Source organism: Phocoena sinus, chromosome 17 (assembly GCF_008692025.1).
Source record: "Phocoena sinus isolate mPhoSin1 chromosome 17, mPhoSin1.pri, whole genome shotgun sequence".
Lineage (NCBI taxonomy): Eukaryota > Metazoa > Chordata > Mammalia > Artiodactyla > Phocoenidae > Phocoena > Phocoena sinus.
The window spans coordinates 70,308,647-70,336,523 of NC_045779.1; the positions used below are offsets into that span (position 1 = coordinate 70,308,647).

The 27,877-nt window shown below is 44.2% G+C and overlaps 2 protein-coding genes across 3 annotated transcripts in view; one reads left to right on the forward strand and one right to left on the reverse strand.

Annotated features, from left to right (window-relative positions):
- On the reverse strand, positions 1–27,867 carry HHLA1 (HERV-H LTR-associating 1). The gene is made up of 16 exons (XM_032609423.1): positions 27,789–27,867; positions 26,633–26,692; positions 23,630–23,689; positions 22,486–22,566; positions 21,900–21,983; positions 21,445–21,528; positions 16,237–16,320; positions 14,529–14,585; positions 14,332–14,424; positions 11,624–11,863; positions 9,424–9,672; positions 6,614–6,682; positions 6,213–6,287; positions 4,331–4,487; positions 1,604–1,686; positions 1–44 (listed from the first exon to the last, which is right to left on the reverse strand). Exons 1-16 carry the CDS (start codon positions 27,865–27,867, stop codon positions 1–3), a joined length of 1,599 nt encoding a protein of 532 aa, XP_032465314.1.
- Positions 1–27,877, forward strand: part of EFR3A (EFR3 homolog A) — a 190,093-nt gene that overhangs the window by 138,074 nt on the left and 24,142 nt on the right. The gene's annotated exons all lie outside the window — the stretch shown is intronic.

A 27,877-nucleotide genomic window follows, 5' to 3' on the forward strand; every position in this document is an offset into this window, starting at 1 on the left:
TCAAACAGACTTGCAGATATTCTCGAGGCATTTTTGTTTCAAGGCTGGAAAAAAAAAAGAGAGGGAACTCATGGTATGGAGAAGGAAATGCTACAGAGACATAAATTCTGACAGCGCCAGCGATGGCTCAGGCCCTTCCCAGGGGGCCAGTATATGGCAGTGCACAGGACAGGGTGTTACTCAGAGTCAACGTCAGAGAATGAAGGAACTTGTGCAAGACCCCCTTGCTAGTTAGCAGGAAAGTTGTGTTGAGAGCAAAGCCTCATTTCGCCAGTCTCTGCCAAGTGATGTTTTTCTAACACCCAGCTGTACCAACCTCATCTTCCCAGTTTGCACAGTGCTAATCTGAACTCGTTATGATGTTCCGTAAATGTAAAATGCTGTTTGTGTGGAGATTTTAATGTGGTGAGGACAATAGAAGAGCTAGTCAATAAGCAGTTTGCAAGATTTCCTCTTCCCTCTCCCCACACCAGGTAAATAGATTTCTATTTTTGACTACTGAGCCCCTCCAACACCCCCAGTCCAACTGCTTGGCTTTTATGATGCAGAATAAAGGTGACAGTGGAAGGAAAAGACAGCGGAAGGGGGGTGATGGATTTGTATAAGAAATAAGGAAGCTGTGTTTGAGAGATAAAAAAGTGAAAGGCAAAAGGAAAAGAAAATAATCAGAGGAGATATATGGAAACAGAGAAAGAGCCAGAAAGCTTGATTTTAGGAAAGTTATTGAGTGATACGTTGGAAAATGAAGCCTAAAGAGAGGTTTTGAGACGGTAGCTTGTGGGAGGTGAGAGATAATGGAGGGGCAAAAAGAATAAGAAGAGTTTCTAAGAAGTGTCATCATGGATCTCATCTGATATTCTTCAAAAGCCACAAGGAAGGGCTGGGCAGCTAAACTGTGTTTTGTTTGATTGTTTGTTGTTATGTAAAGCATGGCCGTATGACCACCTGCCTTATATTTGGGTTATACTTAGAAAGGATTTTTCACAGAGTTCAGCCTGGTTCCATGCTTTTCAGAAAGCCAGAGTCCCTTGACCAGACAGTTCAGGAGGGTGGCACAATACAATGGCCAAACTACTGGTTTTGGGAACGGACAGACTACGTCAGCCACTTTTGTCGGCAGGAGTGGAAGAAAAAAAGATGTCTGGCATCTCTGAGAATAAAAGGGGCTCAGATGCCATGAGGACGAGGACGGAGGTACCATACACATCCACTTCTAGCACTTCAAGCTGCCGTCTTCTTGAATTATTTGTATACATTTTGCTTTGGTCAGGAATTTGGGTGCTTACATGGTGAGTGTCTCCTGTTTCATTTGTCTTTGTCTTTTTGGCTTACATGGGGACTCAGAGAGGATAAGAAGCTTGCCCAGGAGCACAGAGAAAGCAACAGTGTTTGGCTGGGCTGACTCCTGCATTTTTTTTTTTTTTTCAAACTGTTAGGTGAAGGGGATTCAGAAATACCCTAGACTCTTTTTGTCTAGGATTCACGATCACTAGATGAGTTATACTTCCTCCTACTGACCCCGTGCTAAGGCAGGAACATCACTCAGAGTTCTAGAACCTTTTCTTAGAACGTGATTTACAATACAGTCCGGCTGTGTACTTACTGTGTGAGTGGAACACCCTTTTCACCCTCTGACAGATGTATGTTGCGTTCTTCAGAAACCAGGAATAGTATTCGAGACAATACCTAAAGATTTAAATCAGGGTTGAACGCAATTACTATCCTTTGTGGCTATAAGAAGAGAACCATACTAAAAAGAAAAAAAAAAGTCATAATGGCTAATTATTCATAGCAAGGAACTCCCTCTCCATGTTTATAGGCTGTGGGAGGAGAGGTAGAGAATGAGTCTGAGTAGGAAAAAGCTTAGACTTCAGAGTCAGAAAGACTTACTTTTAGTTCTACCATCATTACTTACTAGAATGTATGACTTTCAGGTTGATTACTTAATTCTCTGGGCCTTGGTTTTTTCATATATAAACGAGAGGCAATAATAGAATCTACACTCATAGGGTATCCTGAGGATGACATGAGATAACATTTGCAAAGTTCCCCAACGGTGCCGGGCGTATCATAGGTGCTGGATCAATGATGATGTTCATTTATTTATTTTTGTGTGAGGTGGAGTAAAAGTGCAGGGCTGTTATAGTCAACAATGTAGCAAATACTTAGCAAAATAATATCCTGCTCTTGGCTGGTGGCCGCAGGGATTGCTTCAAAAGGCTTCAGTGAAAAGGCCACACATGTCATTAGGAAGAAGAGTTTTCAGGACAGGCTGTGTCACTGGCTTCACATAGGACTCTTGGGAATCCGATTCCCTTTCAATCCTTTGCCTGAGCTATGAGGAGGTTGGGCTAAATATTCTCTAACTTCTCTTCCATCTGTATCATTCTGTGATTCTCGTGTATTCTGGGGAGCAACCAATTGCTCATGTAAAGCTGGCTGTGAAGATTTCCCAGGTTCTGTCACCCTCAATTTACAGGACACTATAAAACTCTGGAAACCGAGGCACAGAGATGTTGCTGCTGGAACTCTGGGAAAAGTCAAAACTCATTTGCAAGACCCAAGTAGATGTTGGGAAGGACAGGGTTTCCCGAATAGGGACATATGCTAGGACAGTGGCCTCCTGTTTTTGCTGTAGCTACCTGGAACTCTCCGTGGTCCTGAGATGTTCCAGTCTGCCTCTCACTCTCCACCTTTTTTGCCTGGAGTGGCCTCTCCCATTTTTTGCCCAACAAACTCCCATTCCTCCATAAGCCCTATTAGTTATTTCCTCTGGGGTCCCATGGCTTGTATTCTGCTATATGAGCTTGTATAGCAGAGCTTGTATCTGCTATAGCATCTGTCACACTTCTTTGTAATTTGTCTCTTCACATGGCCAACTGCCCCACTAAACCACGATTTTTTTTTTTTGACCACAGGGGCCGTCCTATTCAACAAGCACACTGAGTAATGCCAGCCTCCTACTCTGTTATTCTTATCCCATATTCAATGCTTACTATACGATTATAGAACAATTCACTATTAACTTAAAGGGGAAAGAAGGGATAAGCTCAGCTTTACAGATGCTTCATTTCTCTAAATTTAAACTCAAATTTCTTTCTGGAAATTTCTGCCTTCCTCATTATCCTTCCAGCAAATATGCAATATGGATGGTTCAAATCTGATTTTCTTCCAAGGGTATGAGATTAATAGGTTTTGCCTGTGTGCGTGACTTGTTTTTGTCACTTCCTATGTCATATTTTAATGTGTGTTTATGACCATTTATTCCCCCCAACTATGAAATCCTCAGTTTCTGGGTTTATTTCTGATTTGTCTCTATATCCTGCTGGCTCTGCTCAGTGTTAAATTGGTACATAGTGGAGACTTGACACTTGTTATTGATACAAAGAGCTCGCTAGATAGAGAAAGAAGGAAGGAATAGTGGGCTGATCAAGTAGGAAAGTATTGTTGCAAAATGTCCTCTTCTTTAGGATCAGCCTGTGCTGTGGAGAAGTGCCTCCACCCTGCTGGCTAACACCTTCAGGTCTGCGAATCCTGCGTATCTCCCTCTCTGGGTGGAAGAAGCATCCACTCTGATTGGGAGATCCAAGACCAGGGCCAGAAAAGAGTGATGGAAAAAGGCTGCCAACCTGACCTTGGGGCTCAGAGCCCATGGATAATGGGCATTTAAAAAGCTGAAAGATCTCATAAGTAGATTTTGAAAATAACTTTAAAGATCTGAGAGATTGGCCTCCTACTATTGGAGCAGAAATATTCATCTACCTTGTTTGGCTCTGGGTTTACAGCCAAGGATAAATCCCAGAAAAAAGGACAGTGTGTCAGCTTTCCCGGGCAGGAAAACATCCACACCTAGTCCTTCTTAATATAAGATGAGGTCTGCCTTCTAATTTTCCTTTTACGTCTTTATTATTGAGTCAGCAAATGACTGCTAGGGATTTATGAAAAAACTGGAATTTAGGTGGACATAACCTCTGATTAGTCTCTTCTAGCAAATCGTGCCAGGCTGAGGGCATTGGGGTTCTGGGACCACTCAAAATCCTCTGTAATTATTCCAGCAGATGTGACACAGCACAAGTCAACTTGACAGCACTGACTGTGTCATGGCCCACCCTTGGCTCTGGGGACCCAGAAATGAAGGAGGTTTCATGCTGGTTCTCAAGGAGGTGACAGTGCAATAGAGGACTCACTGGAGTGTGCATTCCTTGAGGTACCCCTGTCATCTGCGTGTGGATTACTTAATGCCTCATCACTTAGTGGCCTGCAGAGGAGTCAGGCAGAATCAGAAGCCTGTAAATACTGGATGGAAAAAGCAGTGAGTGGCTCAGGTTACCTCACTGCCTCCATCCTGGGGTCTCTCTTCTGGCTCATGCAGAGGCATTGCCGGAAAAAGCGGCACAGCTCCATCAGGCAAGGGTTGAGCTTCTGAACGGCCAGCGTGAGAGGAGCAGAGGTCATGGCGCCCTCCTTGAGGAGCGGCTCAGGACACCCTAGAAGATGCAATCCCAGACCATTCACATCAACAAGAATTTAGCAAGCATCTTCCCTTTGTTAGGGACTGTGCTGAGTGAATACTGTCTTGCCCCTGATCTCAGGTAGCTCGAGACCAACAGGTAAACATGGCCTTGCTTCACCATGTCTGGTAAAGCTGCTTGTGAGACTTCCCAGAGATAGGTAGAGAAAGGAGGGGGTCTGGTTCCTGGAAGGAATCAGAGATGGTCTCACTGAAATTTTATTAAAAATAAAAGTTCTAATGAGAAATTTTATATTTCTCATTAGATGGATGGAAAAAAATAAAAGTTCTGGGCTTCCTTGGTGGAGCAGCGGTTGAGAGTCCGCCTGCCGATGCAGGGTACACGGGTTCGCGCCCCAGTCCGGGAAGATCCCACATGCGGCAGAGCGGCTGGGCCCGTGAGCCATGGCTGCTGAGCCTGCGCGTCCGGAGCCTGTGCTCCGCAACGGGAGAGGCCACAGCAGTGAGAGGCCCACGTACCGCAAAACAACAACAACAACAACAAAAAAAACATCTCCTGTGAAACATCAACTCTACCGAATAAAAAGCTGGTAAAAAAAATAATAAAAAAATAAAAGTTCTAATGAGAAATTTTATATTTCTCATTAGATGGCTGGAACGATGGATGGATGGATGGAGCCATACAGAGATACATGTATAGATATAGATACAGATAAATATAGTCAACTTGTTTTCTAAAGCTCAGTCTGACGACTGCCCCCATCTGCACCACTCCTGTGTTTCTTTAGAACCTGGAGAAAACAGGGCTATAATTTCCTGTGGTAGCATAATCACGTCTTTGTGTCTGAAAGGTCCATTCACCATTCACTGCAGGTTGAGAATGGGGCTGAGGCAGATCTTAGGTCACATGAAAAAGGAGATGGTGCAGGGTCCAGCAATTTAATAATGCCCCGTTGACATATGACTAGAACATTCAGGTCCAGGAATATTCAGGAGAATCATATTGAAAGACATCTAGGAGTGGGAGGGACCTGAGGACTCAACCAGCTTTGAAGGACTCACTTTGTGTCAATTTCTCTCTCATGGAAACTGGCTCCACGGGAAAAAAGGAGAGATTGCCATCCAAAAATTGGAAAAATGCAACGTAAACCACAGAAACTCCCAAGTCCAGAGCCTCTGTCAGGGGTCCTGAAAACCCATATCCAAGCCCAGGAGAGGGATTCCCCTAGAATTCTGTAAGAATGAAGTGTCCAGGAATGTCCTTTCACAGGGAATAGAAGTAAATGGCACCCAGTGGCTGGGGATGGACTTTTGGAGTCATCCTTTTTTCCTTCCCCTCTTTCTGCTAACATCATGCTCATTGTAAGAACAGCTTCCGTTTACAAGGTGTGCAGCACATTCTCAGTGGGTGTCCATTCAAAAACAGTTGATTGAATTAAGTTATATGGAGCTCTCCAGTTCCAGACCACTTCCACACACATTATCTTACCTAATACGAAACGCTGCAGAGAAAGTACATTTTTAGTGCCCACGATAAATGTTATTATTCGTGCTTTACAGCGGAGGAAACTGAATTCTGGAATTTGAGCGCAGGAGGTTACCTCACCAGTAAATAGCAGAGCTAGGGTTTAATCCCAGCAGTCTGAATCTAAATTTATCAAACAAACCTCTTTTTATTATACTACACAACTTCGTCCAAAACAAACAAAAGCTATAGGAGCGACAGGGCACTGGTACGTACTTGAAACCTGGTGGGATCCTGGGACGAGGGCTGGCTCTTCTCCAGGGATAAAGGGCCACGCAGCAGGGAGATCACCTGCAAGGACAACAATGGCCTCGCAAAGGTCAGAATGAGATGGACCTGGGGTATACACACGAGTGGAGAATCATGGCATCTTAAAGAGTTCTATAAATCCATAGGGAAATTGTAGTCAAGAAAGAGAGAGTGATTTATGCAAGATCCTGGGGTGATTTAATAGCACAGCAAGACTTAGTTCTCCTGTTCTCCTCCTGCTGGAACCAATAAAATACAATAACAAGCTTAGTCTGCCTACAGGCACCCCCGTCCCGTCACGCCCCTGCCCCTGAACAATATTTTCCACCTGGGGTATTGGGTTCCTCTTTCCAGGGCCACATTCTTACCTGCCTGTGGATATCTGGGGGCCGGAGCCTTGGTGGGACTTGGAGTCTGTGTGCCAGGGGTGAATGGGCCTGGGATGAGAGGAGAGAGAGGTGAGCTTGAGTTTCTTCAAAGGATGCATGAGCAGAAGAGGCCCCCTGTCACCAGTCCTGCCCTGTTCATCCACTGCTGCTTATCAAGCCAGGTAGCTGGGGGTTGCCGAGGATGCAGAAACGAGTATGAAATAGACTCTACAATGGAGGCACCCCCAGTGTTGAGGAGGAAATGGGCAAGTCCCATCAGTAACTGTCATACAGTGTGTTGGTGCCACTGGAAACCCGCTAACACTGGTATGGAATGGGAGAGGAGTGGACTTGCATGGGCCCTGTCCCAGCACGGTGCTCCTAGGCAAAGAGGACACGAGATGCTCTTCATTCGCCTGAGTCTGGTGTGCACACTTACTCCGTCCCCACCCTGTACACTACCCAGCATCACACTCACTCCATCCCCACCCCTATACACTGCCCAGCATCATCATGATAGAATGTGGGCTCATCTCAACAATTCTTTTGATCCTCTTCATGAAGTCCTGATTTAAGGACCGCTTTGGGAAGCGATCCTGCTGTCAAGATGAATGCCTCTGGCAAAACCAGCAAAGCGGCCTTCTTACAGAAAATGAGGGAGAGGAAGAGGAAACAGGCACTTTCCCTCGTGTGGTTAAGCGGAAAGGAAAGGGGTGAGGCTGGGAGTGCAACATTTGCGTGGGGATGGGGGATGGGGGATGGGGCAGGTGACGTCTTCTCTGGGATGGAGAAAGCATAGCCGTAGGTGAGGGGAACACGCCTTCCAAGCAGAGGAAAGTGTGTAATAAGCAAAGACTCAGAGAAGTGAGTGGAAGGCCGTTTGCTATGGCTGGAGTCTGAAGGAAGATGTGGAGGGGTGGGGTGAGGTCTCAGAGCTTGGGCTGGACCCAGTGCAGTGTGGCAGTCCTGCTTGTTCCTCGTTAGGCTCCTCTGCTAGGATGGTGGGTGTGGTAGCGTTGAGTTCAACTGCCTCAGTAGCAGAGACGGGCAGCAGGACACATTTACAAACATAACTGTGGGCAGGACGCCCAACTCCAGGGGGCAACCTGGTCGTTTTCTCAGAGCCGGTCAGCATCCTCTTTGTTGTTTTTTGTTGTTGTTGTTATTTATTTTATTTATTTATTTTTGGCTGCGTTGGGTCTTGGTTGCTGCGTGCGCACTTTCTCTAGTTGTGGCGAGCGGGGACTGCTCTTTGTTGTGTTGCGTGGGCTTCTCATTGCGGTGGCTTCTCTTGTTGCGAAGCACGGGCTCTGGGCGCACGGACTTCAGTAGTTGTGGCTCACGGGCTCAGTAGTTGTGGCTCACGGGCTTTGTTGCTCTGCGGCATGTGGGATCTTCCCCGACCTGGGCTTGAACCCATGTCCCCTGCATTGGCTGGTGGGTTCTTAACCACTGAGCCACCAGGAAAGCCCTCAGCATCCTCTCTGGATTCCCCTCCAGGCACTGACTGTAAGCCCCTGAATACAGAAGGCACCGCTGACGCTCGCTGCCTGGGTGTGTTTCTGTGTAGTTCTGGAAGATGAGCAGCCTTAACTCTAACCCAAACACAGAGCTGACTCATCTGTGGTCACTGTTCACAGTTTAACTAAATGACTGCAGAATCACAGAGGGTTGGAGCTGCAAGGGGCCGAGGGCAAAAGCAGACACATGCTCTCCTCTGGTTGACACCCGCTTTGCCACTAGCCTCCTGAGCATGTGTCCTGAAGCTGGCTGCTACGCTGTCGCCCTGGGGGCAGTAGGACAGGGCAGTAGGCGTTGCCATTGACTGAATGATTCCAAGGTGCTCCGTGTGGAGCTGAACACCTTACAGACATCGCTTAACTGAATCAGCACAGCCACTCTGAGAAGTAAGCATCACCTTCCCCATTTCGAAGATGAGAAAACCAGGACTCAGAGAAATCAAAAGAACTGCCTAAGGAGACAGCAGTGGTGGAGTCAAGATGTCAAAGCTACTGTGTCTGAAATAAAGGCCAGAGCTCAAAGCCTCAGGGCTGTGCTGGCTGCTGTTGCCTGTTGGCCAAACCCAAGTATGTTAGCCTGTATTTTTGCCGATGCCATTATGTCAGGTGTTTCTCTGATTTAAGCTATCAGTTGCATTCCCAGACCTGTTTGTACAATTGAGATTTTGCGCCTAAAGTTAAGACTTTACATTTGCACCCTTTGAAATTCATTTACTTCTTCAGAAATTCAGGTAATTCAGCAAGCTTTTACTGGATGTCTGCTGTGTTTCATGGGAACTGGAGAGTAAAGACACAGGCCTTTAAAGAGAGCATAGTCCAGAGGGGAGAAAGGTCAAGTTCATGGCCCCTAACAGCACAGCAGTGATGAATGTTACGATCCATTGAAAACAGAAGCATAGAAGAAGGACCTCTGGCTGCAGAGATCAGAGGAAGTGATTTTAAAAACAGGTAAACCATTTTTGTCTGATCCTAGGAGTAGAAAATATGGAAAATTCATGACACTGAAGTGAAGAAAAATCGAATCTTATCTATTGATACTTCCCAGATATCGTCAAGGTTAACATGTTGTGAATTTCTTTTCAGTCTTATTTTGGTTAGTTTTTATTTTCTGTGTATCTGTATCACACACGCACACACATACACACATAAATACATAGACAAACACAAAATTGGAATCACACAGGTTTTCAGAGCTCAGGCCTTCCTCACACTATATGATTACATTTTAATGTGCCTGTCACTATATTTGATTATGTAATTAGTGGTGTAGGAGCGAGCACCCTCTCTTACCTGAGGTTGGGCTGGTCCCTGGTGGGCTGTCAGGCGTGGCCGCTGTCCTGGCAGGAGTCTCGGAAAAGTTCCGTGTGTTCGTGGCCATCTCGGCCTCTGCAGGAGATGTCGGCGGGGAGGAACGTGTTTCCCAGGGAAGCCCTCCAGGTGTTTTCTCACTGGTGGCCTGAGCCCAGGGCACAGGTAGTGTGGAAGCCCATGCCTGCCTGCGGGCTGTCACCCATGGAATTCCAGCCACCTTCCTGGTAGCTGCACAAGTGACAGTAACAGGGCACTTACTGCTTGCCTGCTTTGATCCAGATGTAAAATTGACAAGACATTGACGTATAGTCAAAGGGTACATGCAGTGCGCATGCATAATATAGATAATCCAGGGACTTCAACCCTACCCTGAATTGGAATAAGGGGACCACACTAAACTTTGTTTTCCCAACTACTAATTTAAAAAAATTCTCCAAATTCCTAGGACGTTGAACAGTCAGCTAGGGTGTGTGTCCAGAGGACAGTGGACACTGTCAAATTTAAGAAATACTGATTCTAGTCATGTGATACAGTGGAAAGGTTTAAGGTAAGGGGACCTGGAGGTGTACGTTCTGCCCCCACCTCCTCCATACTGTGAACTCTGGGGCAAGTTACTAAACTCTTCTCAGCGTTACCATTGAAATGGCAGTGTTGATAATGATGACGCCTGACTGACAATATCACAGGACGGTAATTAAGATAAGTCTTCCCTCACTGGTCTTTTAAACAATTGCCAGGTGTTTTCACTCGTTCATCCCCATGTTAAGAATTAAAATACATTTTTTTCAGGTTGTATAAAACTTATCCCCTGGGAGGATTTTAAATCTATAAGTTAAGTTGGGAACAGTTGCCATTTTAAACCTATTCCGATTTCTCATCCAGAACATGGTATAACCCTTTATTTATTTAAATATGCTTTTATTACTCTCTTGAAAGTTTTGTAGCTTTTCTCATGCAAAACTAGCACTTTCCCTCTCAGAGTGATAGCTAGATATTTTATGATTTTTCTTGCCACTGGCAATCACATCCTTTTTCACATTATACTGGAAAGCTTTCTAATTTTGTATAATTGTCTTGATGTGGATATATTACTAAAAAATTTCTAGTTAGTGAATCTGATTCCTTTTCCTGGTTCTTCTTTCCCTGTCTGCTTGCCTTTTATCAGTTCTCAAGCTCCTCAGGGGAGCTCCCTCTCTGGGCTTTCCAGGACAATAGCTCTTTGTAGCCTGGATAATAATTACCAGTTTACTTGTCTATGTCTCTCTCCCAGATCTGAGAGCTCAGGAAGGAAAGGGAATGTTGCTAGAGCTGTGTTTTTTGACAGCTAGCCTGGGGTCTGATATTAAATATACGTATTGATGAGTGAATGAATGAATGAATGTATTCTGATGACTGTGGTCCATTGTTGGAACTCATTGAGACATAATCGTCTTTTAATGAAGAGTTAGCTCAGTTGTATCTTATTGCAAATAGGATAAGCGTGCCTTTTACATCTTCAGTGGCAACACCACTGATCAGTGCCCACAAAAATGATGGGAAAAGAAGAACTTCTCAGCAGGTCAGCAGCAGCCGTTTTTTACACTGGCATCAAGTCATTAACATATTCTTGGCAACATTATCCAGCCAGCTACAAATTAACCTAACCCTGCCTGCCACAAAATGTTGACTGCATTTCACCATTTAGTGTGAATTTCAGGAGAGATATTGCTACCTGCTCTGTTAAAATGAAAATACCTGATGTTACCATATACCACATTTATATTACTATCGGGGGATGCTGGGTGCAGGGTGTGAGGGAATTTTGTACTATTTTTGCAGCTTCCTGTGGGTCTTAAACTAATATAACCGATTCACTTTGTTATAGAGGAGAAACCAACACACCATTGTAAAGCAATTATACTCTAATAAAGATGTAAAAAAAAAAGCAAAATAAATAGAAGTCAGGATGTTAAAAAAAATTATAAAATTAAATGTTAGAAAGACATTATGCCAGTGACATTTGTTGCCTTTGCGTATAGGTATCATACCCATACTGGTTCACATCTATCTCTTCTTAAAGGGCTGCTGAACAAAGAGGTTGGTGGAGAAGGGATAAAGGAAGGATTTCACTTATTTATCTGAGCCTAGAGGGAAGTGCGGGGAGAAACAGGACAGGAGAGGATGGGGTGAGAAATCTCACCCCAGTCTGGGAGGGTGGGAGAGGCGCCGTCCAGGGCGGCCGGGGCTCTGCTGTGACCCTCAGCATGCTTGTTTGTGTTCATGGTCTGTTCTCCCTCTGAAGGAGGAGTTGTCTCTGTCCTGGGAGAGCTTCTCAGAGCAGACACTCCAGCGTTCTGGGATCCACGTGGGGGGCTCGTCCTTGGTAGTGTTTGCTGGCTTGTGGGTGTGAGCTGTGAAGTCAGGGCTGTCCCCCTGGTAGCTGCACATTCAAGGAGACAGTCAATGGCAGCTTTACTATGCTTGACACTTTGCACACAGAGAACTGTCGAGCCACTGAAAGGTCACTGGACAGCAAATATACAGAATGCAGAGATTCAAACCTTACTCAGAGCAGTATGTTATGTCACCAAGAGGAGGGTTTCTCCTTGAATGACAGATTAAGCTAAAATATCGAGGGGTGAAAATGCCACGGGCAAAAGCAATGTGCACAGAATGCACAGCTGTCAGGCCAGAAAGCATCAGACACTTGAGGTGTTTCCTGAACAGAACCTGGATCCTGTCAGGGTCCTTGCCCACTTCACAACCCTCAACCCCTCCACAGCTCTGGCACTGGTCCCAGGAAGAGGGATTAGGTTTGCTCATGTGCCCTGTGGGTCTGACTAGGGGCCAGAGGTGAAATCTGGGGGAACTAGGGGCTGCCAGTAAGAAACCCACTTGAAAGATGGCCCCCCACAGAGACAGAAGGAAGGCTTCATTCAGAAGGAGATCTACACAGTGCCCTTGGATTCTCCATGAGGAACAGGAGGAAGCGGTCCAAGTGTTCATGAAGCCTACCTCGGGAAGGCTTAGGGGATGGAGGCTGCATGTTAGGATAGGACAGGCTCTCACTAGCCCATAAGGTCCCCTCCTCTGGGTGGACAAAGCCTGGCCTGCAGACAGGTGGGATTTCGGCCCCTACTTGCCCCTTTGGCAGGTAACTGTGTGTCGGGCACAACCAGTGCAATTGCAGAAGGTGGCCCTGCAGCCTCATTTCCTCTCTCCTGCCTTACTTCTGAGCTCAGTATCACCCCACATGCACCAGAAGCTCTCAGATTAATGCACGTGGGACTGAGTGCCTGCCAATCCATCTGTCACTCAGCCGGTGACTGGCTATCAGGCACATCAACTTTGTGTCAACTTGTTCATATGTTCTCTCTTCTCAAGAAGTTGTTGCTGGGAAAACTTTACGGGAGCACAGAAGGGGAGGCATCATTGAGACTGGGGGTCAGAAAGTCATGAAAGGACTCTCTGAAGAAGTGAGATTGACTCAACCCTCAGATCTGTCCTCAGAATTGGGTAGGTGAGGGGAACCCACCAAATGCCCATTTCTTCTCCTTATCAAGCAGCCTTATTCCATACAGTTGAAGTTCCTTCCTCGGCATAACTAAGAGATGCCCTACAATAAATACCAACCAAGGCAGCCCTCTGGAGTGGAATTGGAGGTTGACTGTAAACTTCATTTCACTCCAGTAAACACGGATAAAGAACCTACTATGTGCAAAGTACAGTGTGAGGCACCGAGGGGAAAGCAGACTATGGAGATGAAGGAGACAGTCTCTGCCTTCAAGTATGATTCAGTGAGGAGACACACAGATGAGGTCATCTGTGGTACAACCTGGAGTAACAGTCCAAATGACTTATAAGTGTGTGTTGTAGAATCATAGAAGACAGAAGACTAATTTTGACTGGGGGAGTTTTTGGAAAGAGGAGGCAGCAGCTGAGCTGGCCATTGACAGACAAATTGGATTCTGAAATATGGAAAAGTAGGGAGGTTCCATTCTGGTATGATAGCGTGAGCAAAGTTGCAGGGGCATGGAGATGTATGCCGTCTGCAAGAAGGGCAGGGATTTCAGTGGAGTCTTAGCAGAAGGTTTATGTAAAAGAGACTAGGTAGGGTGGGCCTGATGACAGACAAATGTATACTCGATGCTGAGGACGTCAGGCCCACTGCTGCTGACTTAGGAGTTCTGAGCAATGAAGAGACATAACCTAATTATTTTATCACTCTTATGACAGTGGATGGATATTTCAGAGAAATAAGAGACTAGGTCAAAGGAGATTGGTTCAGAGGCTATTATAGTAAAGATAGATGACAAGGACTTTAACTAAGATAATCATAGCAACAGACGATGATCTTGGAAGACCAGCCAGATTCCAGAAACTTTATTCAGCTAGAAATGACCCATAAGTGTAGGGGAGAAAGATGGCTTTAAGGTGGTTCCAAAAAATGCCACCTGATGCCAGAGAAAAGGCAGGAAGATGGGTAGATGTGTGTGGAGGGGTAGAGGATGGTTGGGTACGGTCTGTCTATTATGGAGTGGCAATGTCTACAACAGGGTCACAAATTCAAATACCTACAAAAACCAGGTGGTTTATATGAGAAGAAAGTGCAAGGCAACAGGGAGAAGTGAGGGCTATGGAAAAGAGGAGAAAGGTGTCTCTCCTAATGGGGAGGATGGCAACTCAACCCCAGTTGCCATGGGCGAGGGGGAGGGTCCAGGGCTACCCAATATTTTGCAAAAAAAAAAAAAAAAAAAAAATCTAGAAATTCAAAAAATTTTAATGATGAAATCCTCTGATTTTAACACAGTACAGCTAAATAAAATACCTGAGGGCAGCATTCAGTCTTCAGCTTGCTAGCTGGGACCCTGGTCTGGAGACTCTATAGTAGGAGTTTGGGAGGGTTACACTCACCCAGAACACCAGACATGCTGCTGGTAAATGTGTAATTGATAACAGGAGATTTTTCCGCCATCTCCCAGAAGTCAGAAAGATTCCTTCCTGCAAGAACCACACCAACACGGTCAAATCTCGGGCTCACCTGCTGGAGGGCTGTGTTTAATTCTCAGCTCAGAGAGCTTGTCAAAGAACAGCTGGTGGTTCACCTGACTTTCCTGACATCACACAGATGAAGATGCAGTCAGATTCATTCACTTGACTCACTGCAAGACAGACCAGGATACAACAGGACTTAGCAATGGGCCTGAAGCTGTTAAGTCTTTGGTTGAAATGAAAATTAAGCTGGAAATCTCTAGCTCTGGATGCTATAGGAAAATAAAGCTAACTCCTTATTTAGGAGCCCTGATTTTCAGTCAGCCCCGAGTTTCTGGTTTTCATTTTTTTGACGGAGGGAAGGGGCAGTATAAGGTAATGGCTAAGGGCAGAGCCCCTGGGGTCAGCGTCCAGGATTACAGCATTAGCTCTGGCACTGATTAGCTAAGTGAGCATAAATGAACTGCTTGACCTCTCTAAGACTCAGTTCACCTATCTTTAAAATGGGGAAAATTCAAATCCCACAGTACCTTATTTGCACCTTCCAGATCCCCAAATCTCCGTAAGGTGGAAGGTTTTTGTGTGAGTTTGGTACCGACTCATTCAGTGGCAAAACCTGAATTGACAGATGCAAGGCTATTGTAGTTTATCTATCCTTAGTGTAAAACGGGTGAACCATTTTGCTAAATGAATATGAATGTGTCTGATTTACAGCAAGCTGTCCTGGATGCTGCTGGAGGTGTTCTGTCGGGTGTAGTGTAGACACCCTATTACCCCATCAAAAATCCGAAAACTTCTGAGTTCCTAGGTATACTTGTCCCTGAAGATGCTGCCTAAAGGACTGTGGATGCGTGGTTGCACATCTCTGGTAGGATGGCTATGATGATCCAATGAGACAATGTACGTGAAACTCTAAGTATGGTGCTCGGCAGATAGAAGAGCTCAGTAAATAGGCATCATAGTAATAATGGTTCTTGTTAATGTGGCCCTATTACTATATGTATTAATAGTGACCAAGAGCGTGGACTTCAGAGCCAGATCACCTGGGTTAGAATTCTATCTCTGCAGAACGATCTTGGGCTAGTTCCTTAAGCTCTCAGTGCCACAGTTTCCTCACCTGTAAAGTGGAGATAAATATAGTAGCTGCCCCATATGGCTGTGGTGAGGATCCAATGAGGGAAGCCCTTAGAAGAGTCCCGGGCACCTGAATATATCTATTACTTCTCTTTCTTCCTCCCGCACTGCTCCTAAAACAGTAGTTGCTCCACAGTTGTAGGACGCCACCTTTCTGATGAGACCAAGAGTTGGGCTATTGACTGCATCTGTGCTTTTCAAAGTAGGCGCCCACGGGAGTGTGAATTGCCTGCGGGTTATGTGAAGCCACCTTATAACTGAAGCGTATCTTTCTCAATTGTATGTCAGACATGAGTTTAGGCTCCATAGAGATCTAAATTTGAATTCTGAGCCAACCTTGAGCAAAATATTCAACCTCTCTGAATCTCAGTTTTCTCATCTTTAAAATGGGAGTATAGCTGTCCAGTAGAAGCTGTTTTTTGAGTCTGCCTAACTCCCCCCAGTGCTGAGCCTCAGATTCTTCCTCCAACTTTTTGGACCCCAGGAATAGCTTTGATAGGAAGATGGAAGCTTCAAATACTATACTGGTGGTTGAAACTGTACCACACTGATTGTCTAAATAAAACTTACATTAAAGTTCCTGGCAGCCTGGCCTATGGTAGGGATCGGGGTGGGAAGTTGACTAGGTTTTATTCCATGATGAATGCCAAATCTCAAATTTGGCAAGCATTTTCAAGATGAGCACACCTGAGAGGATGGAGGTTGACTTTAAAATCTCTGTGAGGTAGCTGGTAGAATTTCCAGTGATGTCCACCAGTAGGGCTGTGAAATCTGTAAGACAGATTGAGGAGGTTTAAATTTCTGAGACTTGGTTTAAATTTCAGAGACTTGAAGGGAAATGTACATTGTATTTGGATTTTTCAGAGAAGATTTTACAAGTTTGATTTAGTTCGGTGTATTGGGGATTATTAACAATCATAAAAAGAAATACTACTAGTTATTTTTCAAGGCTTGATTTCAGGCAGGCAGAAAACTTTTGGATCCACCATCATCATCTCCTTTCTCCTCCATTTCCCTCCCCACCCCAGATCCTTCTCTGCCAGCACCAAAGAGCTTTGCAAAACCATAGTGTTGAATAATGGTTTTTCTGATTTGTTCCCCCCCCCCCATTATTTCGTCTAATTGATTTAGAATACCAAATTCATTGGATAGGAAGCAGCCCTGCAGACATGGGATGTAAATTTACATAACTTCAGATTTTCAAAATGATACCAAATTTAGTGGTGGATTATAAACTATGAACTATCAAAGGAGACAAGGACTTTACACAAAATAGAACAAGGGAGCTCTTCTCCTGCCCTCCACATTCAGAAGTCTGATGGGAGGAGATTGAGATAATTTTACAACATTTCAAGCTATAAAATCTTTGAGGACTTCCTCTCTGAGCACGTTCTGAACAAGTCTTGACATGGTGGGTGCCATTGACCAATGAAAGTTCCTAATGCACTTCCTACCCACACAGCTGCTGCCTCTTCTGCTGTTCAGTTATGGTTTTCCAGGACCCAGTAAGTTCTTGGCTTCTAAAACAAGGAGTACTTATTCTAGGAGCCCCAAACTGTGAATTTCTAAAGAAGCTTCTGAGGTCCCATGGATAGTTTCCCATCGTGCCTTGTCTAAATGCTTCTTTTACTCAGTAACGGGGTTATGAGCTGGGGTCAGGGGCAAGCTGACTTGAAAATATAGAACCCAGACCATTGAAAATATAGAACCCAGAGAGGCATGAAAACGTGATGTGACAACCAGTGGAATGTATAGCATGCAAGGCCAACAGGAGGTGGGCGCTACCCTATGTGAGCCGGAGCCATGGTGACATGCCACCTTACCACACTTGCACGGGTGCGTGGTTAGTCTCCTAGAGGAAGATGTGGTGGGCCACCTGTACAGGTGTGGACACGTGGCCATGCAGAATGTAGGCATCCTTCTTTATGTCTCTTTCGACTAATCTGTTTATAGTCACATTGTAGAAACTGAAGAGGGGTAGTATTTCATTACTTATGCCGTCTATTTTCTTTCTAATTCTCAAAAGTCTCCTTTGTTTATTAATTCATTCATCTAATAAACATTCATGGAGTGTTGGAGTATGCCAGACGTCTTTTAGGCACTGGAGGATTAAGACACCACCTCTGCCTACCCAAAGCTGAGATGAGTGAGAGAGAGAGAGAGAGACTCATAGATAGACAAGAAACTGCAGTCCACTATTTATATGACATAGAAGCTATGAGCATGGCTTTGCAGCCCAGACACCAAGCATGGAGTCCAGTTTCTGCCCAAGTTTCAGAGAAATGATGGAACTTTCCCAAGGTCCCAGAGCACGTGGCAGGGCTTGAATTTTATCTGAGGTCTGCCTCGTGCTAAAGCTCCTATTCTTCCCAAAATTTCCACCACTGCTCATACAAGTCTCCTACTCAATACGTTTGTCAACTCTCCTTTTAGAACTGCTTTCACAATCGGGTCCTAGGCTTGGAAGAATATCAGTTATCACTGCCTCAAAGATATTCTTTGTTTTGATGAAAATATGAACTATCTAATTTACTAGCAACACACAGATGAATGATTTCTGACTATTTTCATATATAAATAGAAAATAGGGAAAAAACCCTTTTTGTCTGTCTTAATTGGTAATGATTTAAGAATGTCTCTTGGTACTCAGTGTTGGCGAGGGTGTGGAAAAACACACACTTTCAAACATTACTGGTAAAAGTGTAAACTTATGCAAGATTTCTAGAGGAAATTTTAGCAGTTTGAAGCATCGCAAAATCCTCTTCCTGTCAGACAGCAGTTCTATTTTGAGGACTGTATCCTACAGTGATAATCAGGCAAACACTGCAAGTGATTGTATACAGGTTCTCATCACAGCATTGCTGATAATTGTAAAAAAAAAAAAACGTTTCCATCAGGAGGAGATAAATTATATTACAGTACATTCTTTCAATGAATACTATGAATTCATATGAAGGATGAAGCATATTTATATCATTGAATGGAATGTTTTTTAAGACATGCTGATTAGTTGAAAATGGAATATCAAATTTCATAGAAAACATGGTAGATACTGACAGCTGTCTCCCAATATCCATCCTCTCATTTTCCTTTAGTAAGAAAACATGAAATTTCAGTTGGACACATGGTAGTTTAACATAATTGAAACTTACATTTTCAAGCCTGCTTTGCAGGTGGGTGTGGCCATGTGACTCAGTTCTAGACAATAGAATGTGAAAAGAAGCAATGTGAAAGGTTTCCAGACTGAGTTTATATAGTGAATGGGCGTGCCTTCCAGTTCCTTTCTCCCCTTCCTTGTACTGGAATGTGAATGCGGTGACAAACCACCCTGGACTATGAGAACGAGGGCCAGACCTTGTGGAAGGCAGAGCAACAAGCTAGAGGGAGCCTGGGCTCCTAAACCGTCAAACCATCAGAGCAGTCCTGGTGTGCTTACCTAGCCTGTCACACATGAAACTTCTACCTTCTGTAAGTCACCCTGTTTTGGGGTCATTTGTTATAATAGCCTAGCTTGTTTTCTAAATAATATAGAGAAGGTACAGTAGGATGGGTAGATAGATGGCTAGATGAATGGGGTAGGTAGGTGGAGTATATAGGTAGGTTAGAGAGGTAGGTTAGATATGTAGTTGACAGATGGCTTAGATAGATGAATTAGAGAGAGGTGGCTTAGATCACCTTGGGTAATGTGATTACCTATGGATGTTGGGATATCAGGTGTCTCTGATATTTTGATTATACCTTCCATGTTGTATGGAAGGTATAATCATACCTTCCATGCAACACAATATATTATTTTTCACATCACAATATATTATTTTTAAATCAAGAAAATTTAAGCTCGGGCTTCCCTGGTGGCGCAGTGGTTGAGAGTCCACCTGCCAATGCAGGGGACATGGGTTCGTGCCCTGGTCTGGGAAGATCTCACATGCCGCGGAGCGGCTAGGCCCGTGAGCCATGGCCGCTAAGCCTGAGCGTCCGGAGCCTGTGCTCCGCAACAGGAGAGGCCACAACAGTGAGAGGCCCGCGTACCGCAAAAAAAAAAAAAAAAGAAAAAATTTAAGCTCACAATATATTATTTTTTAAATCAAGAAAATTTAACATCACAATATACTTTATCATCACAATATATTATTTTTTAAATCAAGAAAATTTAAGCTATTTTCATTAAGGAAAAACACACTCAGAGGAAGGCTATATATCAGAGTTGAGAATATTCAGAAAACAATCCATGTCTGAAGATTATCCGCAAACACATCTTCCCCAAAGGTTTTGAACCATGACAAGATGTTGGCCAAAGTGTACAGCCTCTCAAGGTAGCAGTTTGAGGGGAATCAGCATTAGGCGCGTTGTGACATGTTAAACCTTGTGAAAATCTCTGTGGTTTACCAGGGGAGCAAGATGCTATTTTATCAGTGTTAACGATCCATGGATCAATTCTTTTCAAATAAGCATTGCATGTGTATGAAAATACACTTCAGCTCACCAAACAGAATTACAAAATTCCCCAGCAGATGTGACTCCAATTTTTAAATTTTATTTTTATCTTTCACACAATCAGGGCAGGGTCTCAACACCAGACAAAACTTGGCCTCTAGCCGAGGCTAATAGATGGTGAGAAAGATGTGATTATGAAGAACATTTTCCCTCCCAAATGTAGTTTGTTGATGAGATTCAGAGGGTGAGTTAAATAAGAAGATGGATATTAGGTACTTATTGCAGAGTGTAGCATCCAGTACTTATTAAACAATAATCATTATCCTCTTTGCACAACATTTGGTCCATAAATTCCTCCTTGGGGAATCTATCCTCAGAAAGTAATCTAAAACAGGGAAACGTTTTAGACACGAAGGTGTCTAATACAGGATTTTTTTTATATTAAGAGAAACCTAGAATCCACCCAAAAGTTCAACAGCATACTAGCTAAGAAAATGCTCACATTCATAGGTTATGTAACCATTACACATTTGCAAAGAGTTTGTAATATCATGGAAAATATTTTTAATATTATGTTAAGCGAGGAGGAAAAAAAGCAGAAGACTTTTTCACCTTGAGTCTTTGCTTCCCTTACAGACTATTCTTTTTTTTTTTTTTTTTTTTTTTTTTGCGTTACGCGGGCCTCTCAATGCTGCGGCCTCTCCCGCCGCGGAGCACAGGCTCCGGACGCGCAGGCCCAGCGGCCATGGCTCACGGGCCCAGCCGCTCCGCGGCATGTGGGATCTTCCCGGACCGGGGCACGAACCCGCGTCCCCTGCATTGGCAGGCGGACTCTCAACCACTGCGCCACCAGGGAAGCCCAGACTATTCTTTAATAAGCAGCCAAAGGGCTCCTTTTAAAATGTAAGTTAGATCACGTCACTCCTCTGTGTGGACAATCACAATGGCTTCCTTCTTATTCATAGTAAAAGTGGAAAACCTTGTGGCAGACTATAAACTTCTACATGATCTGCAACACGTTTCCTGCCTTGCCCCCACAATTCTGAGCTCATTTCTCACGGCTCTCTGGCTCACTCGCTGGCCTTTCTGGTCCTCACTCTGCCTTTGCATGTGTACACGCATGCATTTATGCATTCTCTATGGCTGTCTTCCAAGCTTTGACTGTACCGTAGACTATTCAGCCATTTTCCTAATGATGGATGTTTAGGTTGTTCTCAGCTTTTGCTCTCAAACAATGCTACCTTTTGTTCTTGCCCCTTTGCGCAGATGTAACTATTGCTCTAGGGTAGAAAACCAAGAAAGGAACTTCCCAGGACGATGGATGTGCACATATTTAAGCATAATAGATATCATTTCATTTTCTGATCTTAGTCTAAGGAGAAAACAAATAATTCAACCTTATTTAAAAGGGCACAAGCAAAATCAGGGCAGCCTGCAAGCCTCAAAGTGAGTTCTACCCACCTGATAAATCGTTGGTCCGGTTGTTTAAGCAGTAGCAGTGCCGTGTGGGGAATTTGGCCGGGTCCACAGTCTTCAGGTTAGAAACTGTGAAGAGAAACGAAGCACATAGCAACCCTGACACAGGGCCTGGCCTGCCTACCCAGCGCTTACCATTCTCGCCACCGAGAAAAGATGGAGGAGGGGGCATAGGAGATGGATGGATTGGGAATTTGGGATTAGCAGATGCAAACTATTATATTTAGAATGGATAAACAACAAGGCTGTACTGTATAGCACAGGGAACTCTATTCAATATCCTGTGATAAACCATAATGGAAAAGAATATGAAAAAGAATGTATATATGTATAACTGAGTCACTTTGCTGTACAGCAGAAATTAACACAACATTGTAAATCAACTATACTTCAATAAAATAATTTTTTTTTTTTAAAAAGGAAGGAGAGCCAGCACTTACTGTTGTAAATGGCCACAGAAAACTTGTGGAAGGCAAAGGAGCTGTAGGAAGTAACACTTAACAAGGAGAAAAATTTCTTGCTATCTGTCAAAGACATTGAGATAAAGAAACAGTAAATGCCCACTAACAATAATAACAGTAATAGAAATTAGCAAACTGATCATGGAAATTAATAATACGATGAACAAATAAAAATATAAAAATAAACACTGAAAATAATAAACAAAAATCAAATCAAAGCAAAAACAAACAAACAAGGCAAAAATACATGTCCCTTGGCTATATTTCCTAATTTGTCCTTAAACTCTTGCAATTGTCTCATAATATAGTTATGAGTAGAGATGCCGACACAGATGCTGTGTTTGGAGCGCAGCTTGCTCTCAAAATGCTGGCAGACCTCCTGCTTCATCTGGATGTTTTCAATCTCATCATGAGTTAGGCAGGACGCACATCCTCTGCGCTGAACACAGAGGACCCGCGACACACAGAGACGTGACAGGTCTTGTCCAGGTCGTGGAGAGTCCAGAGGCGAAGCAGGAACAAGATAAAAATGGGCCTGGATTGTGCTTTTAAAAAAATGGTTTACCTTTTACAGCTCTGATGAGCATCCCGTTCACCAGCTCTGTCAGGTTAAGCGCAGACAGATCAGCCGACATTGCAGGCAGCTCTGAAAGAGATTCAAAGGTAACGTCATCAGCAGGCCTTTCTTGGCAAAAGGAAGAGTTCCTCATTTCCGACATTGAGGCAGATGTGCCTCCTCTTTGGACATGAACTCACACCCCGTGCTGGGCACAAGGAGTTGGAAGATAAAAGGCAGTTCCTGTCCTCAGGAGGTGACAGCTAATGGCATATACTGTGACAAGCAAGAGTAGGTAGAAGAAGTTTGGGTGAAACACAAGGAATGCTTATTTTAGGGAATATTTTCTCTCTGCATTGGAGAGAGTAGAGATTGGTGGGAGATGCTTATGTATAATATACAATATAAGCCCTAGGAAATTGCAGGAGTTCTCAACGTGCTGTATAATATAAATAATGACATTGTCTAACAGAGGAGCTCGGGGCTTCCCTGGTGGCGCAGTGGTTGAGAGTCCGCCTGCCGACGCAGGGGACACGGGTTCGTGCCCCGGTCCGGGAAGATCCCACATGCTGTGGAGCAGCTGGGCCCGTGAGCCATGGCCGCTGAGCCTGCGTGTCCGGAGCCTGTGCTCCGCAAGGGGAGAGGCCACAACAGTGAGAGGCCCGCGTAACGTAAAAAGAGAAAAAAAAAAACAGAGGAGCTTGGATCCTGGCTGGCCCTTGGCATCACTGGAAAGATTTTTTTTCCAGTTCCACAATTCTGATGCTTGGGCTCCATCCTCAGAGATTCAGATTTAATAGGTCTGAGATGTGTCACAGACATTACTACCTAAATCCATCCATCCAATTGCCGAGATACTGGTAGTGTGCAGCCAAGTGGAGAGGCGCTGCTTCTCCCAGCTATTCCCTGAAGACTTGGAAACAGCAGTTGACAAAGGGGACATAAGAGCTTGACGCTGCTCTTCATGTTTTGGCAAACACTATCTTCTTCATCTCTTAATGTTCAGATAATTGTGGCTAAAGCAATCTGAGGATTGGAGGGATGCCGTTGCTCTGCTGCGGGGGTGAGAATGGAGGTCCAGAGAGGCGGGAGAAGTAATCTCAGCGGCCCAGGCCACCCATGGAGCACTGGGGGTGGGGTGGGCAGTACTCACCTGTGGTATCCAGAAAAGCGACCCCCTTTTCTCTACTCTCGTCTCCTCTGAGGCCAGACACTGGGAAGAGAAAAGGCTTCAGGAGAGAAGTAGAGCCTTCGACCCCTGCCCCACGTTGCTGGAGGCGCCTTGAGGTCTGTACTGCAGCTGCCCTCCGGTTTAGGGAAGGTCTGCATCACCGGGGGCACTGTGGTCCCTCCCCCTGAGATTCTAGTCTCCTTGAACTGGACGTGGTCTATAAATGCATATTTTAATAAATGGACAAGGTGATTCCCATGCAGGGAGCCTAATCCACCCCATCTCTTTACTGGGTTGGGAAACCAAGGCTCAGAGAGGAGAAGAAACTTGCCTAAATTTGCACAACTGAGTCCTGGTAATGAAGGGCCAGAACCTACTTCCAGAATATCAGGCCACTTGCCCACTCAGCAAAAATTTCATGCTGCCAAAGAAGACAGTGTCAAAGGAAATCTTGAAATACCAAAGGCGTTCATTCATTCTTTATTCATTCGATAAATACTCACCTAGGGCTAAGCAGTATGGTAGGTGTTTGGTATAAAGAGGTCAACAGGAAGGGACTGAGTCTCCACGGCTGCAGAGCCTACTGTCTGTGGCTCAGAGGGAGGAGGGAGATTCATGTGTAATCCCATGAGAAGAGTGTCAAACAGGGACCAGCAGGATGCTGGGAGCACCTCTGTCAGAGAACCCAGCCTGGTCTGGGGGATGGAAGAGACCTCACTGCAGAAGTGATGGAAGCTAAAACCTGAAAAGTCAGCTCTTTTGCATTAGATGCCATTTACTTATATTGCATCCGTTACTATTATTGTTGCAATGATTATTTTTTCATGTCACATTCCAGTGGAGAAGGTGATTTATATCCATTTTATAGATGGAAAAACCAAGGCACAGAGAGGCTGAAAAATGTGTTATAGTGTCACAGAATAAGTCAGCATTTCAGACTGGTCTAGTTACCATTGCACCAAGGAAAGCCCCATCTTTTTCCTTCTTAACTTCTTTATTTCCAGACACTGAAATAAAAGTTTTCACGAATAAAATAGTACCGTGGAAGCAGAGCCTCAGCAATTTATAATATCCTTAAAACTCATCTTATCCAATACTACCTTTGAAGGATGAGAAACTGAGACCCAGAATGTTACGTGATGTATCTAAATCCCACATCTGGCCAGTCTCCCTGTGTCCACCTCCTCCCAGACCCTGGCAAGCACCTTTCTTCTCTCTGCTTCTATGAGTTTGACAATTTTAGATTCCTCATAGAAGCAGCATCATGTATTTGTCCTTCTGTGACTGTTTATCTCACTTAGCAGAAGGTTTATCCACGTTGTGGCAAATGGCAGGATTCCCTTCTTTTTCAAGGCTGCATAATATTCCACTGTGTGCATATACTCCATTTTCTTTATCCATTCGCTAGTGGATGAACATTTAGGTTGTTCCCTCTGCTTTCTATGTACCCTGTTGGGACTTAGGTTCAGTCAACTGTTGTCAGTTTGGCCTTTCACAGATGATCGGGTTTTTTGATTAAATATCAGAGCTTTGGGGTTAGAGGTAGGGGGAGTCTGTGGATGTCCTTCTTTACAACACAACATGGCTACTGGAGGTGGCGGTTATGTTCTCGATACAATTAAAGGAAGTCTGAGACAGATGTTTATTACCAAGCAGGCCTGAAGCTGTCAAACAACCCCCCCCACCCCGGCTTGGGAGAGTCCGTCCGGCTCTCCCCTCTCAGGCACACTGAGGGGCCCTTGACGCCCACAATCTACTCTGAAGCAGCTGCAGGGAGATCTGTAGGAGGTACCAGCCGACCTCACCTGTTACCTGACCAGGAAGCAGAGCCCTCTGTCAGGGTGAGGGACCAGAATCATCTGGGCTCTGGATTGCCAAGCTCCAGGGATGCTATAAGCTGCTGGGTTTGTGGGATTCTTAACACCTGTCAAATCCGAATGATGAGCCCTGGGCTGCAGTCTTCCTAACCAAGAGCCTTTCTTAACACTGCTCATTTCATTAAGGAAAAATTATTTCCACCACTTCTTTTTATAATTACAAACCCATGGGTGGATTTTGGTAACAGTATTTGAAGTGTGATCTAAATACCCCAGAAGCAGGGACTTCTGGATAGGATGCTATAGACATTTTTCAGGTGAATTGCTGGGCAGATAACTTAAAGCTATTGTTCTCTTTTTGGATAAAATGACCACCATAGTAGTATCTTTAAGGTAGATGGTATTAGCACTCTTCATACTTAGTCATGCTTAGTATTTTATTGCTTTTCATGGTTTATGATTACCTGTGAAACAGGAATCGTTCCCACTTAAAGAGAAAATTAAAGACCCAAACAGGGGAAATATTTACTGAAAGTTACCCTGCTTATAGAGAAGAAATTGGTACAACTGGTGTCTTCTGGAGAAGGAAGTGGCTGACTGGTAGAGCATTTAACTTTTACACCTTTGTACCTTCTGCATTTTGAACTATATGAATGTACTAACTAATTAAAAGTAAATTAAAAATTTAGCATAAAGAGTGATTCCTGCTACCACTCCCCATCCCCAAATTCAAAAATATTAAAAAAATTATCCTGCTTGTTTGCCAAAACGTTAGGAACAGAAACCCAGCGCCTGACTCCTCTGTGTCTTTTACCTTGTCCTGCATTCATTGTCTTGCTTTACAACCAAATTCATACCATCAGAAAAAAAGTCAAAGAAAGGTGGGATTATTACAAAAGTGATGATGTCAAATAACAATATCTCCCTTTATGAAATCTTCTATTGCTAATAGGAGGTCACAGCTTTTGTGGATTTAATAAGGTCATGAGAATCCGGGTGTACCATGAACCATAAAGCAATGAGCAGCTCATGGGAACTATTGCTATGACTGTTAGAGCTGGAGATACAGGTACAATCTCCATCTTACAGACAGAGAAAGTGAGGCTCAGAGAAGCCAAGGAATTTACCCAAGACAGAGTAAACTAAGAAGGACCACCTGCCCATTTACATGTTGTAAGTAGGAAGGTCATGACATTTTCCTTCTTGGCTTCCCCTTTAAAGGCAGACTCTAAAGGAAGAAAAGATTTCATCAGAGAAATTATAACCCAGACATAACATCAGAGAAAATTTAACCCAAAATAATCCTTCTAAAGATGAGAAAATTATGATGTGGACTTACTTAAAATCCCACATGTAGTTTGCTCATTCATTCGGTCATTTAGTCACTAAATATTTATTGACTAACTACAGTAATACTAATAGTTGATCATGTTACTAAGCCTCTAGACTTTAATAGGTGCTGTGTGTGTTAGATGCTGGTATAATATGAGCAGACAGATACAGATTCCATCCTTATGGAGCTTATATAGTCTAGTTGGGAAGGCCAACATGAAGGAAATTAAGACCCATGGATATTACTACAAACAATGTTAGATACTTTGAAAACGTTTTGAGTGTATGGAACAGGGAGCCTGATCTAATCTCAGGGATCTGAAAGCCGTCCCTGGGAGGTGACTTTCAGCTGAGATCTGAAAGATGAGTAGTGTGTGAGCAGGACGTACCTGGCTGAGGGGGTATTCTGTGTACAGGTAACAGCCTGAGCCCGGGGTCTGAGACGGGCATGAGTATTATTTTATGAACTGAAAGAAGGCCAATGTGATGGAGCATAAGGAATGAAGGATATGAGGGACTGTAGACGATGGGGAGGTGGGCTGGGTCATGGAGAGGACATAAAGGACTTAGGATACTGTCCAAAGAAAAGTAGAAAGTCATTGATTACTTTTGGGGAGGAGGAGGGAGAAATGAGGGAGGATTGGGAAGGTGGCTTAATGAAATGTATGAAAAGATGGCTCAGGCTGGTGAGTGGAGAATGGATCATTGAGAGACAAGAGGGGAAGCAAGGAGCTGCTTTGGGAAGCTCTCCTGGTGGCCCACCAAAGAGAAGATGATGCTTTGGATAAGGATGGTAACAGTGGAGGTGAAGATAATTCTGTTGCATAAATGGGACTCAACTGCAACAGAATAAATGGGGAATTTATTATTGCCATTTTTATCAAACTCGTTTGGATTCTGGGCTGAAATGCTGGCTGCTACAATTCTCTAAAGCACAATGAATACCCAAACATAGTATACAGAACAGACACTTGAACTTCGACCAGACCCACCTGTGTTGTAAAGGGACAGGACACATGCAAGGCCCATGCACAGCCTTACCAGTGGACCATGTAGCAGGAAGCCTGGCATGTCTTGGATA

What these genes read in the sequence shown, in the direction of transcription:
- HHLA1 (XM_032609423.1), bottom strand. Translation starts at nt 27,867, where the DNA reads ATGCCAGGCTTCCTGCTACATGGTCCACTGGTAAGGCTGTGCATGGGC. An exon ending in CCGGACCAACGATTTATCAG is followed by an intron (nt 16,321 to 21,444) that starts GTGGGTAGAACT and finishes TCTGTCTTACAG; the next exon opens with ATTTCACAGCCCTACTGGTG. An exon ending in CCCAGGATGGAGGCAGTGAG is followed by an intron (nt 1,687 to 4,330) that starts GTAACCTGAGCC and finishes TTAAATCTTTAG; the next exon opens with GTATTGTCTCGAATACTATT.